Genomic DNA, 14,813 nt, shown 5'->3' with positions numbered 1-14,813 from the left:
TACACAAAAAATATGGCAAAAAAGCATGAAGATGTGCATGAAAAATTAAATAATGCACAAAAAATCATTGGAAATTTCTTTAATTCAACATTTTCTCCAGCCAATATTCCTCATCTCATTTGTTGAACTTGAAAATGTGCTTGCATTATAAATTAATGCTGATTGAACACCGCCGACGTTTTATAATTTAACAAACTTGGGCGCCATATTTTTGTTTGTATTACATTTATTTTTTTTATTCTTTTCTTTTTCTTTTTGTTTTTTTTTCTTTTTATTTTTTTCTAATTTCTTCTTTTGTTCTGTTTCTATTTTATAATTTTTATTTTATTTGATTTATTATTGGTTTATCTTAATAATTTATAAATAAAGATATAATTGTTGCAATTATTACCACTGGAAACTTGTTTTGTAATAAAAATGGTTTAAAAAGTTAATAAAATGCTAATCTTTCTTAAATATGCACAAAAACCCCAAAAATGCAAAATATGCACTATTTTCTTTGCGCCAATGTGATTCATTTTTGTTAGTTCGTATAAATTATTGATTTATTTGAGCTGCATACAATATTGAGGTAATACATAAAAGCATGAAATCCGGTCTCTATTTATTACGAATACGATGTGCGGCGCACACAAGGAAAAAAAGTTGGTTTCAACAGGATGGTGCACCCTCGCACAATCCCCCAATCATGCAAAAATGTCTATCCGAATAATTTTCTGCAAATGAACAATCCGTCCGATAGGTATTCTAGCAGAGGACTGTGCGAAGGTGCACCATCCTGTTGAAACCAACAGTTTCCAACTTTTGTTTTTTTGTGTGCGCCATATATGGTTGTATTCGTGATAAAAAAATACTACTCAATACAGTATCTACTTTTTTTACGGGTCATATAAAAAATAAAGTCGCTGATGATTTCTCTGAAACGAAACAAAACATGGCAATTTTTATTTTTTTGTATCGAAACGAGACATGTATCAAACAACACGTAAATGATAAGCTAAAGTGTAGGTAGCTGGGATGCGACGATGGATGCTAAAGGCACAGATTACCTAGTATAGGGTAATCTGTGCTAAAAGTAAGGTAAACCTTCCATTAAACTTCCCCATATGTATCTAAACGACGTGTTTTTACAATTTTTGATATTTTTATCAAACTTACAAATTATAATCGGTGATTCGTTTTGAAATATGTATGTATCGTAATATTATCAAGTACACAAGCGAACGGAGTTACCATGTACGCAGACAGACGGACAGAAAGTGCAAATGACCAAAATTTAATCAGTTCGTAACCCTTGACCATTGTCAACCTTATACACAGGCAGACGAACGGATAGAAAGTTCAAAATGATGAACTTTTTTTATCACTCTTTAATAAGAGAAATAAAATAAAATATAATTGAGTGGGCTGTTTCTTCGTAATTCCATGATTGCCATGGAAATGTCACTTGACGTTTGCTTATAAAAATGACCGTCTTTGTAAATATAAAATGACTCCGGTTGAAAAAGATAATAAATACACCGTCCATTCAATGGCTTGTTGCAAAAGCAGAAGAAAAGTTGGTAGGTGCAAAATCCAAATCCAGTAGATCCTATTATAAAGAGTATGAAAAGTTGTTGGTGATAAATAAATAAGAAGAATCTTAGGAACAAAGTCTTAAATGTGTCGATAATGCTGCTATATTTGAAGGGAATATCAAAGATGCCTACTTAAATCTTCTATCCTTTGGTGCATTCATTCAAAACTTTAAAACAATGCTGCGAGTAACAAATGGAACAGATTTGGCATCATACCCTCTAAATTACACGCGTCTGTGAAATCTTCTGCATTTACAGAAAGCGACCTAAGGTGATTTTTTTATACGTACATCAAGTGTTCCATTTTTCTAATCATATTCGCAGGCCTTTCTAGTGAAGATGTTGGGAAGCTCGTGGGAACCATACGTATATAAATCAATGTGATATTTGCAAATCTTTTATGATGCAAAAGAGTAGTGCAATTGACAGCCTGAAAATAAAAATTGTAGCCAAACGTGAAAAAATCCTACACTTAGGTAGGTAATTGACAATATAAAAAATAAATTAATGTAAGAGCTTTATTTGAGGAAGACCAAGTTTGTGCTTGCAGAAAAGAACACAAACAAAACAACGTAATGAACCTTGTACGCCTGCTTACTTTTGTGAATGAATTAATTTGTTAGCTCCCCATCCCATCACACCCTAATTAATATTAGTAACAGGAACGATTTAAGTTCAGATTGTTAGTGTACGATTGGAAGGTCTAGAACCAACTATGAACGAGGGGCGTTTATTTTCCCTCCAAAATCACGCCTCCATTTTCTCTTTCCCTTCTATATCAGTTACATCGAATTCAGCGGTGTATCACTTTAAAGGACTCCGAACTTCGACGGATTTCGAATACTTATACCGATTTGTGTGCATATATCCTTGTCGATCTGTTAAGTTAACGTGTCGTGCGGGTGATCGGTTTGGAGCGATGTAAGCAAACGAGCGGAAAAATAGTTAATAAAGTACGAGTGCTTGTTATATGTGCGACGGAAAGTATACGTTATTTATTGTTGACTGTGACGTTTAATGGTAATTAACGGTTATTTCAATCTTTGCCTAATGGTGAGTTTATTTTTTTTTGTTACAAATATTGGCAATTTCGCTTTAAGAACCTACTAACTTTTACTTTAATACTTTTGTATTGAACGTAAGGTTCTTTCCTATTCCTCGTATTCAATGCTAGAATTTGTACAAGTACTGTTTTATATAGCGAGTTGGGTAGCCGGTACAGTACAACCTCGATAATCCGAATACACGCTAATCCGAAATCGCGATAGTCCGAAATAATTTCGTTCCTCGTAACAACGATGATACCCCTGAAGACGTTGAAAAGAATAAAGTTTATTTCTTAATGCTTGTGTCCAAATTTATTATTTTCACTAGTTTCGCGATAATCCGAAAATCGGTGGTCCGAATCTATTCGGATTAACGAGGTTGTACTGTAGTTTTATAAATAATATATATAAATAAGAGATTAGGAAATTTACGTCCATTTCCACAATCAACTTTAATTGTCTCTACCTAAATAGTACAAAATGCGAAAAGCATGCGATATACCTACACGTTAAAAGTGTGTTGTCTGTAATTCGAGAGTTTCGAGGAGAGTTTATAATAAGGGTACAGTTTTTTAACGACTAAAAGGATTAAGGCTACCGACCAAGGGACAGATCCTATTTGAGCAGACTTTCCAGTCCAATTTTTTTAAATAAATGCATGTGGCTGGGGGAAAATGCTGAAAGTATTATTCCTATACTTAGGCAGGTAGGTACCTTAATTGTTGGGTGACGAAACATGCACCCTGTAACAGGGAATTTTGTCTAGAAAGTTATATGGAATGGACCAAAAAATGTATCATAGTATAGAAATTATGAAATTTCGAAATTGAAATGTCTCTATGTATTTTTCAGTACAAACATAGGTAGACAGAACGTGTTAAAAATACAGAGTGTCCATTATGTATAGAATATAGTATATATCTCTCGGTAAGTATCCAATGTATACAAAATTTTTCTATATGAAGGTCTTCCCTACAATAAGGCAGCATTCAGTTGTTTTTATTTCAGAGAAAACAAATGAATAACGAAAAACAATTGAATTTTTTTAAATGGCAGTGCGCCTTTTCATTAGGCTCATTTTATAGATTTTTTTTCTCTTTTCGATTATGTAACATCTTAGTACCCTAATACAAGAAGAATTTTCTAAAAAAATGTATAATATAATTACATCAATATAGCATTAATCCAGATATCCTACATCAAAATAAAAGCAATGAACGTGTACGTTTCTTATTAAACCTTGAAGGCAAAATGAAATTTACATCATCCAAAATAAAAAAAAAATCTCTATCAAATGAGCCTAATGAAAAGGCGCACTGCCATTTAAAAAAATTCAATTGTTTTTCGTTACTCATTTGTTTTCTTTGAAATAAAAACATCTGAATGATGTCTTATTATGGGAAATCAAATGTGAAACAACTTTTATATATAAAAATGTTGTAAGTATACATTCGATATTTTCCGAGATATATCTATATTCCATACATAATGGGTACCCTGTATATTAATAAAATATTGTTTTTTTTATATATGGTTCGAGGATTTTCAAAAACTTCCAATGATATATACACTATACAGATTTCAATAACATAGATACTGTTGTATATACTTGTATAGGTAGGTATTAGTTAAATTATGACGCGAGTAAAATAATCGTTAGTATATTGTCAATGTCAATCAACCAAACTGACAGATTTTATTTTATTTTGTTTAATTATTTTCCAATATGGCTTTTCATGGCTTACTATTCAGATTGCTTTATTTAAGCTCACCGATTGGTTCAAATGCATAGTTGACTATTTTATCTTTTTAAAGCTCGTTTTAAAATGAAGGTTTTGTTTTGTTTGAGGTAAATAAATTTGTTGCAATAAAAAAAACTTGGTAGTTCTATTTAAAAAAAATCAAGTTACCTTTGCTTGAAATTTTGAAAATTGACTGAGCGATTTCTTTTGGCACAAAAAAAGTTTAACTTTGACGGTTCGGCGTATTTTAGTACATTTCATGATTTGTAACATTGCCGAGTCACGGCCTTCTAAGTTTTATGCTAACTGCGATATCAGATTTTTACTGGTTTTAGGTATATTATGTAATACATAAAGTCCAACTAAAATTGACCAAGGAATCGAAATATGCAATAATGTACAGGCTGTTTCACGCAAATCGGTACCTAAAAGTATTCAGACTCCTATTAATAGATAATTTAAATCTGAAAATTTGATACCAACACAGTTTTTTATGATCTATCGAAAGAAAATATTATGATCGTTTAACTACCGGTTTTACAAGATGTGGATAGCAACTTTCTTATTTTAAAAAGAAACACCTTATATTTTATTGCATTATTGCAAGTCTACATGAAAATATACGTCGTTTGATGCCACATTTCCCTATACCCAGCATCGAAGGTTTTAAGTTACTCAAGATTTTGCAAAATTGTTGACTTGAATTTAAAAGTCTTTTAAAATCAGCAATACCTACTGACTTATAATGCTACATGAGAATGATTGAAATTTTGATCACCCTTCTACAGGGTGTTTTAAAACTAATGGTCAATTTTAATAAATCAAACCTTACAAAGTTAACAACATGTTTAATTCATCAACCCTGTGCAGCAATTGCAATTTCGTTGAAAATATTTGTAGGTTGTAGATTTAAAGTCCTGCCGTCCGAGGGTTTAAGAACCGAGATCTCACGACTTGGGACCTCGTTGAACACTGTTGTTTTTTTTTATTTAATAGGTTTAAACAATTAGGCATTATCTAGTAGTAGGTATTTCTTAATTATTGTTTTTAATTGTTTTTTGCTATACATTTGAAAATTTACAGGCAGTAAATTAAATATTTTTTGGGATAAGTACTCATGGTTACATGGCTATAAATAGGTATTTCTCATAAAAGTGAATTTAGAACTAATTTTTTAGGGAAAAGTTAACAATAAAATTTGTTTTTATTTAAAAATGAAGGGTTCAACCATTGAATAAAAACCTTTTTATTCGCCTTCTGATGATATCCCCCAAACGGATGATCTCACAAATCGCAAACGAAGTGGGCATCAGAAATGTTATAGATTTATATATACAGGGTGGTGACTTGCGTAACGCATCATAGGGATTTCAATGTAAAATTCATAACATGCGATTATTGGCTCCCCAAATTATTTTAGAGCGAAAATGTATTAAGGTTTTTTGTAGAAAAAAATTTTTTACGTCAATCGACCGTATTAGTTTTCAATTTTTAGCATAATGAAGACGCAAAATTATAAAACCCCCATTTTTTCCAATAATCTGTGATGCCATGGAATTTTATAATACAAAAACTACGCCAATATCCGTCATGCCATGGAATGTCTGCTATAAAACAAATCAAATTCTATCAAAACGTATTATATTTAGAATAGCGAATTCAACATAAAGAAAGACCAAATTACTAAAAACGGTTTCCTAATATAACAATTTACAATAAATGTGCGAATAAGTTACCATTAACTGCAAGACGGTAATCAAGTTGATCATAAAATCCATTTCGAATTGCTGCTAATGGATAACTGGATATCATTTTGTTTTAGAAAATTCCATGGCATCCCAGATTATTGAAGAAGCGGGTTTTATTTTTCCAATTTTCCGTCTTTATATGAAAAAAATTGAAAACTAATACGGTTGATTGGCGTAAAAAATTTTTTTCTACTTAAAACCTTAATACATTTTCGCTCTAAAATAATTTGGGGAGCCAATAATCGCATGTTATGAATTTTACATTGAAATCCCTTTCCCTATGATGCGTTACGCAAGTCACCACCCTGTATATAGAATGATAGTGAAAGACAACCAAAAATATACATGTTTATATTAATATATTATTCTCTTATTGTTTCAGACCGAAGAAAATGCACAAAATGAACATGCACGTAAGATATTTTTGTCGTCGCCCTAAAATGCAAAAGGATCGCACAATATCATAATGTGCTAGTACAACATTAAATTGACAAAGTGTGCCATGGATATGTCCGCAAATAGAACAATGTTAAGGCAGGTTTCTAGTACCGATTCGTTAATAAAACCGGTACCAAAACCCTTTTCAATAGAAGCTTTAATTAGTGATACGGTACCACGAAGACCACCCCCACTACCCTGGGCTACAACGCAAACTTACATCCATCCCCATGTTCAAATTACAAGAGATACGGATTCAGAAGGAAGCCTCGAGTTGGATCTGAGTCACGGACAGAAAGACAGTGAGTATTTACGCAACTCTTAACCAAATTATTACTGTGGGTTAATTATTTGTTTATCAATGTTTCGGAACATTGCATCTTTTACCTGCGTTTTTACGCATACTTTGGTGTCCACATTTAAATATTAGTTTTGGATCGTGTTCAACGCAGCTTCAAACCCGAAATACCAACTAAAATGTTAATCGTTCATAACTGACACGGATCATTTACTTAAATAAGTGTTCGCGGTAATTTGTTTATACGTTTCCATGCAAATTAAAGCGATCGAGTATACCTACACTTAACGCTCATAAACGAGTAGCGGAAATGGGAAAATTACAGTACGCATAACACGCTATAAATTATAATTCAAAACCTACCCACGAACGATATATTGTTATTATATCTTTGTGTACTGCATACCCCATACGGAGACAAACAACCCCTCGCAAATTGAGGGTGAATATGTATATCGTTCGGACGCGAGTAAATTTCGGGTCTTTATATTTAATAAGAGTGCACATGTTTGAGAAACAATTTGTTTAATGTTATAGTTTTGGAAGTGGATCAATGCAGGCCCCATAATTTCTCGACGTCTCGATTATCTTATTTTCTAATCAAACAATATTAGCTTTCAAGTTTCTTGGTTTTCGATCGAGTAATTTGTGATGAAATAAAATGAAAAAAAAGAAAGAAATTTCGCGGAGTTTTCAATGAAAACCTTTCATAGCACCTCTCCAACGCAAAGGAGGGATCAAATATTCTTATTGGATTAATGATTCTTTAGACTCCTTGGCAACCCTAAATTCATGGATATGTTACCGCTAATGTTAGAAATTCGTTAATGTGCACATTGACGGATTAATCTGCAGATTATCGGTAGGTACTGATCCGCTAAAGTGGGAATGGGAAATTTCCTCTGCACATTTACACATTCTAAATTGTTAAAGTGCGAAAAAATATTGAAAAGAGCAATACAAAGACGTGATTCACATATACAATAATTGATTTCATTGCAGTAGGTAAGGTTCTAGTATGTTTTAACTACATACCTAATTTAATAAGTTGTAATAAGTCAAAAATGTTGTAACTTTTTATCTTTTCACAATTTAAACAAGACTTGCTACTACCATTGATTAATATTTAAACAATGCTACTACTGAGTTGATTTTACTAAGCCAACCAAATGAAACCAAATTGAAGTTTTATCAAACAACTCTAATAAAATAGTAAAATTCTATTTCATGTTTCTTCTCGTAAAGGGCACTGAAAATCAACGAAAACGAAAGGGGTAGAAATAAATTTGGAAAATTGAAATGAATTTTCCAATTTTTTGTTCATGTAGAGATTACCATACTCTGAAAGAACATGTAAGAAGAGAGAAAAGGTGAGAGATGTATACAGCACTTTGCCAAAATTGTTGATATCTCGTGCCCTTTTAGAGATAAAAATTGGATGTTAATTTTCGCAAGGAGCTTGTGATGCATTTCATTACTTTCATCCCGTTGATAAGATACCCTTCTCAATTTTTTTGTCCCTTCACAAATTCCAAATTGTATTTTATCAATTTTTACAAAAACCAGGTGTCAAATTCTTGACAGAATAGCTTCCTAGCTGAAACCAAAAATTGCCAACATATGTGCGCACTGCTTTTATTAGAGGGACCTACCATCCAAATTTCGTTAAAATTGCTCCTTAAATAAGAAAGTTGGATGTTGCACATGCGCAACACTATTTTTTGCGCATGCATTTTGTTAGCTTTTATTAAAAGGACCTACCATCTAAATTTCGTTAAAATTGTTCCATAAATAAGAAAGTTGCATTTCTGCGCATGCGCAACACGATTTTTGCGCATGCATTTTGTTTGCTTTTATTAGAGGGACCTACCATCCAATTTTCGTTAAAATTGCTCCATAAATAAGAAAGTTGGATGTTGCACATGCGCAACTCGATTTTTTTGCGCATGCATTTTGTTTTCTTTTATTAGGAGGACCTACCATCCAAATTTCGTTTTAATTGTTCCATAAATAAGAAAATTGCATTTCTGCGCATGCGCAACACGATTTTTGCGCATGAATTTTGTTTGCTTTTATTAAAGGGACTTACCATAGAAATTTCGTTTAAATTGCTTCAGAAACAAGATCGTTGCGTTTTGCACATATGCAACACAATTTTTTGACTTTGACAATTTTTTCTCCGTTTTTTGATAATATAACCCGGCCCAATTTTTTGTAGGTTGTACACAGGAAAATAAGGTCTTCCAAATAATAGAATAAAAATTTTAGGTTGCTATTTGAAAAAAAAAGTTCGATGCCGTTACGGCGCTCCAAAATTTTTTTTCAAAAATCCGGCCCGTTATTTTTCTGTTCGGTATGCCTAAAACATATATACAAAATTTCAACAAAATCCGTCGAGCCGTTTTCTCAGAAAATTGCCAACAAACGTACGTACGTACGTACGTACAGACGGAAAAAAATTTTATTCTTTAAAAGTTGCTTAAAATGGTCTAAAACGTCGACATTTGATGAAATTTTGAAATGTTCAAAAAACGGCTATCGCAATAGCTACCTAGCACATGCTAGGAAGCTAAAAAGCCGTTTTCAAAGGGTGTTTGGTTCATTCACTTCGAAAAATACGAAAGATGGTGTACAGGGTGTTTTTTTGGGAGCTTTAGTTAAAAGTTTCTGGGAAAGTAAAATAGGTAGGTTTTTGAAAATTTGTACTTAGGAGTTACTCTGAAGGCCGAATCTATGTAAAATATTTTCAAAATGTCCACACTTCCGGAAACACCGGAAGTAGATAGTAATTCCGTTATTTTAAATGGCAACCCCTATTTTTGGATTTGGATTTGGATTCTACGTGAAATTTCAGTTCTTTTGATACCCATATGTCGATATCTGCCATTTATGGTTTTTAAGTTATTTTGACTTTAAGAAAAAAATGGCAGATGCAGATGGTACCTTGATAATTGATTACTTGAAAACGGTTGTAGTCATGGCAACCCATTTTTATCAGTGCATAGAGAATTAATAGGGCTTTCTTTTACTGTACTTAAAAAAAAGTTAAGTTGCGTACAACCGCACCTATGGAGATCCAAATTTAAGAAACTTCAAAGTCTATAAACTCAGTTTTTTTAAATGGAATGACCCTGTTCTTAATATTGCATGAGATAGAGAATCGAAATTGGCATATTTTGATATTACATGTTCCTATAGCTATCTTTAACAGTTTCTGATTTATTCCCATTTCATTGAATTGATCTCGGAATTGATGGCATTTTTTTCGCATTTTCTTTTTAGTAGTTGGCCATGATTTTATAACAATCGAATTTTAAACAAATCAAGGAATGGATTCTTTAATACCATTGATTCTAGTTTCTTTTAAATAATTCATTAATAAATAACTCATTTATTAAGGATACAGGACGGAAAATTTTTGAAAAATCTAAACAGAGTCGTTCAACTGAATTTCTTAAACAACGTATAAGTCTGGAAATTAAGAGAGGTAATACGATATCTGTTCTAGCAACAATTCTATACCAAAAATGTTTCAACGAAGTTTTTTATATTTTGCATTGAATTTATTTTGAAAATCTTGCATTTGCCATTCAATTCATTTTCTTAAATATTCTCTTGTAGAGCTTTGTATCACTTGTGCTTCAACGGTTTGTAGTGCATTAGGGGTACAAAATTTCCAAAATGCATACAATTTCGTTCCAGTTTTCGAATGAATGTACGGAAAGCACGCGCCGCGAGAGAACCAGTTTATCTATAATTTTCGTAAAAACAAAAACTCAGTTATTTCAAAAACAAAGAGGGCGTTCAATTGTTTTTGCAATAACCTGCTTTAACTTCTTAACCGTTTGACCGATTGTAACAAATTTGGTATCGTTGAAAAGAGCATTCCTTAGGCAACAAGAAGAAAAATATAGTTAATTTAGATCCCATGATCCAAAATTCTAAAAAAATCAAATGAAATGATACCTATGACTTTTTCTTTAATAATAATAATAATACTTTATTGTGTCAACATGCATAAATTGCACTTACACTCGTCCAGATAATAATTAGGTAATAAAATAACACGCACAACAACACATTCTAAGACAAACGTAAACAAATATATTAGGAAATTAAATTAATTTTAACGTGACTGGAAAATTCAGTGACTGAATAGAAACTATTATCCATCAGGTATGCTTTAACAGAAGTCCTGAAGGCTGTCAGGGGTAAACAAGTAATATGTTTAGGAAGATGGATTTATAATGTCTGCTTAAATTGTATCTTATTTGACGTATTTCCGGTATTTGTCGATGGCGCGAAAGATTGTTTGGAAAAGGACCCTACACTTTTATGTAGGCCTTGGAAAATTAAACAAATGAAACACGATGCATTTTGAAATAATAACAGCCGTAATTTGTAAATTATTTTGCTGTGTTTACATTCAGAAAGTGCAGTTTTTTGAATTTGTAATCTTTTCTAAAATGCTGATTTCTAACCAAGAAGAATTTAATATGTTGGCGACGATGGTTCGTGGTCGATTCGGATAACGCAAATAGAAGATGTGGGCAGCGATGGTCGCCTTTTGAAAATACTCAAAATATATCGCCAGCATATGAAATACTTCTTGTTTAGAAATCGGCATTTTAGAAAAGGTTACAAATTAAAAAAACTGCACTTTCTGAATGTAAACACAGCAGAATAATTTCCAAATTACGGCTGTTATTATTTCAAAATGCATCGTGTTTCATTTGTTTAATTTTCCAAGGCCTACCTAAAAGTGTAGGGTGCTTTTCTTTCGCGCCATCGACAAATACCGGAAATACGTCAAATAAGATACAATTTACGCAGATTTATTGATTAATTAATTAATCTCATTTTCCCAATATTTGAAGTTAGGAACGAGATTTTGAAAAACGGTTTTCACTGGCGTCTTTGGGTGTTATTTGGCTACTTTTTCATAAAGAAAAAGTCGTATCATTCCATTTGATTTTTTAGGATTTTGGATCATAGTGTCAAAACTAGCCCCCTGGCGGAGAAGGATTCCACTAAATTAACTATATTTGTTGATTCTTGTTGCCCAAGGATTGCTCTTTTCAACCATACCAAATTTTTTACAATCGGTCAAACGGTTAAGAAGTTAAAGCAGGGTATTGCAAAAACAATTGAACGCCCCACACCATCTTTGTTTTTGAAATAAGTGAGTTTTTGGTTTACGAAAATGATAGATAAACTGGTTCTCTTTAAAAATATGAAAAAAAATTGTTTAGTTTATTATGCGAAATTTAAAGAAAATGCAATTTTAAAATTTAAGATGGCAGTTACGCCCTCTGTTGGTCATTTTTAGAATTTGAAAATATTTTCCAGCGATTCTTCCTGACCGATTTACCCAATAATTTTTTTTATCCCTAAGTCATATGACGAACGGTTCTCGAAATATGGCCGAGGAACAGTCTTATGATAAGTAATAGTATGAACAGATGCAGTATTTTTGGGGAGCTAGTAATTGACTATAAAGAAATTACCTATGCTGCGTCGCGTTAGACATCACCCGGTATATTTCTGCTTAACTTAATAAATCTGTCTATTATATCTGCATATCAACCACGAACACAAGCAGATATGTAAATAAATTTGTCATTTTATCGATCTCACGAGTAATCTAACTCAAAATAGACTAGATCCTGCACATCTATACTATATCAGAAACCTTTAAGCGAAAATTTGAAGTCTCTAGCTATTGTAATTGCTGAGATCTCAGTCGGACAGCCAGCCAGCCAGTCATAACGAATATAATAGCGTATTTTGTTTTCTAGAAATGCCGTAAAAAAACGACAACAAAACGATGAGGAACGGCTTCTACTCCTAACTCAAAGATAAATACGATTTTGATTGCGGCGACTAACACGTAACCTTCCTTTCAGATTCCGACATCGAGGAAGAACTTGATGACAGCCACCCCACGGACGCGACGAGCGAAGGAGGTGCCGGCTCAACGAAAACCCGCCGCCGACGGACAGCGTTTACGAGCGAACAACTTCTAGAGCTCGAAAGAGAATTCCACGCGAAAAAGTACCTATCCTTAACAGAGCGTAGCCAAATCGCCTCGGCGTTACGTTTGAGCGAGGTGCAGGTGAAAATATGGTTTCAAAATCGACGGGCGAAATGGAAAAGGGTGAAGGCCGGCCTCGCAGCCGGTCCGCATCAGTCGAAAACGGGTCAACCGAACAAGAGTAAATTAGTGGTTCCGATACCGGTGCATGTAAATAGATTCGCGGTTAGGAGCCAACATCAGCAGTTGGAAAGGGCTCTTGGTGATTTGGCCGGACGGGTGTTCGCCAGTCAGGCCGTTCTTCGTGCGGGTTTGGATGTTGCCTCGTACCAATCGCATGCGCCGCATTGACGCGGGTCTGTGTGTTCACAATTTTGACTGATTTCGACGGAGATGTCAGCAAACGAAGCAATAAAGTATAAGAACCTCAAAGTGGCTGTATGAAGTGATAAGAGTTACTTCCGTATAAATGACGTGGTTGTAGACTATACGAACATAGTTCACGTGTAACATATTTTATTTTTGAATGTTGTGCAATTTTATTACCTATTACCTATAAGAGACAGGATTAACGAACAGTACGTAGCTGTTAAACGTCGTATTTCAATAAATAGCAATAAATCCTCGAATGTTCACATTATTATTCCTTACTGTAAATACCTTCAAGTGTCTGAAATCGTAAGTACACAAGCTGATTTTTTCTTCAAAAGTGCCTGAAGTAAGTGGGGTACAAGTTGCCAAAGCTTGGTAGCAGTTTCAACATTGAAAATTGGGCACATTACACCATTTTTGACTAAGGGGGAGTGATCAATCTCGGTATGAGATCTAGTGGATTTTTGTGCAACTGCTTACTGAGGATTTTGATACTTTGGCATATGCCTGGCGTAGCCGCCTCTCCCAGAATTTAGTCAACTGTCGTGGGGATGTGTCCCTGGTAGCAACTAACAGGGGTGCATCTCCACCACTTTGTTGCCATTGAGCGGGGTCGCGACATATGCCAAACAATGTGGCGGATTTTGTGGATTGGGGAGGTTGCGGAGAGGGGCGGCTAACTCGGTTCGTTCGTTACGAAAAATAATGCTTTTCCCAACTGGTTGCACAAAAAACTATTTTGATTGACCTTCGCCAACTGTCATATTGTTTTAAAATTTCAAATGGCAACCCCCTAAACAAATTATACTTTTGTTTTTCACAAAACCAGACATTCCATAAGAAAATTTCAGAGAAAAACCAAGTCGAAACGCCAATTTGTAAAAAAAAAAACGTTTTTTTCCGAACCCAAGTATGCCATGATGAAACAAAAGATGTTCAATTCTCGCAATTAACAGTACAGTGTCTGGAAAACAAATGACGCCAGCAAACTTTCGGGAACGGTTTCTAAGAATAAACACTATATCAAAAATTCCTGCTTGAGTTTGGGACATTTTGGCAACGTTGATTAAAAAACATCATACACTGCCGACACTTTACTGATGTTAATTGTGACAATTGAACATCTTTTGTTTCATCATGGCACACTTGGGTTCGGAAAATAACGTTTTCTTTTACAAATTGGCGTTTGGCCTTGGTTTTTCTCTAAAATGTTCTTATGGAATGAGTGGTTTTCTTTATATCAGTGGAAAATTTGTAGCTTTGGCTACCCAGAGGTATAATTTGTTAGCGGGGTGCCATTTGAAATTTAAAAAAATATGACATTTGGCGACGATCTATCAAACATTCAATTTTTTTTATGAAGTATACCTAAAAAATGTTCCAAAACCCACTCGTGGGTATTGCCGCGTAACACAAAGTATTGAAACGATGCATCGTCATCGAAAGCACACAAAATGTCGAATCTGCATATTGAAGTACGTTCACGTCCAGAGAAAGAGAGGGGTTAAATAAGTAAAATAAAGTTTCAAAGAACTTACCACACATAAGAAAGTTGGCT

The 14,813-nt window shown here is 33.7% G+C and overlaps 1 protein-coding gene across 2 annotated transcripts; it reads left to right on the top strand.

Annotated features, from left to right (window-relative positions):
• Positions 1-2,400: 2,400 nt before the first annotated feature.
• On the top strand, positions 2,401-13,509 carry LOC116158944 (homeobox protein GBX-2-like). 2 transcript variants are annotated; one of them, XM_031471821.1, is made up of 3 exons: positions 2,401-2,597; positions 6,496-6,853; positions 12,756-13,509. In XM_031471821.1, exons 2-3 carry the CDS (start codon positions 6,616-6,618, stop codon positions 13,232-13,234), a joined length of 717 nt encoding a protein of 238 aa, XP_031327681.1. In that variant the 5' UTR covers positions 2,401-2,597; positions 6,496-6,615; the 3' UTR covers positions 13,235-13,509. The 2 variants fall into 2 exon arrangements, with proteins under 2 accessions (XP_031327681.1, XP_031327680.1); XM_031471820.1 differs by having other exon boundaries at positions 2,401-2,630.
• Positions 13,510-14,813: the final 1,304 nt, after the last annotated feature.

The sequence above is a fragment of the Photinus pyralis genome, unplaced genomic scaffold (genome assembly GCF_008802855.1).
Source record: "Photinus pyralis isolate 1611_PpyrPB1 unplaced genomic scaffold, Ppyr1.3 Ppyr1.4_LG1, whole genome shotgun sequence".
Lineage (NCBI taxonomy): Eukaryota > Metazoa > Arthropoda > Insecta > Coleoptera > Lampyridae > Photinus > Photinus pyralis.
The sequence above is the reverse complement of the archived record's forward strand: the minus strand, read 5'-3'. Positions and strand labels throughout refer to the sequence as shown.

Excerpts from the sequence above, each read along its gene's own strand:
- LOC116158944 (XM_031471821.1), top strand. The coding sequence starts at position 6,616 with ATGGATATGTCCGCAAATAGAACAATGTTAAGGCAGGTTTCTAGTACC. Across the intron at positions 6,854-12,755 it reads GAGTCACGGACAGAAAGACA|ATTCCGACATCGAGGAAGAA; the intron begins GTGAGTATTTAC and ends CCTTCCTTTCAG.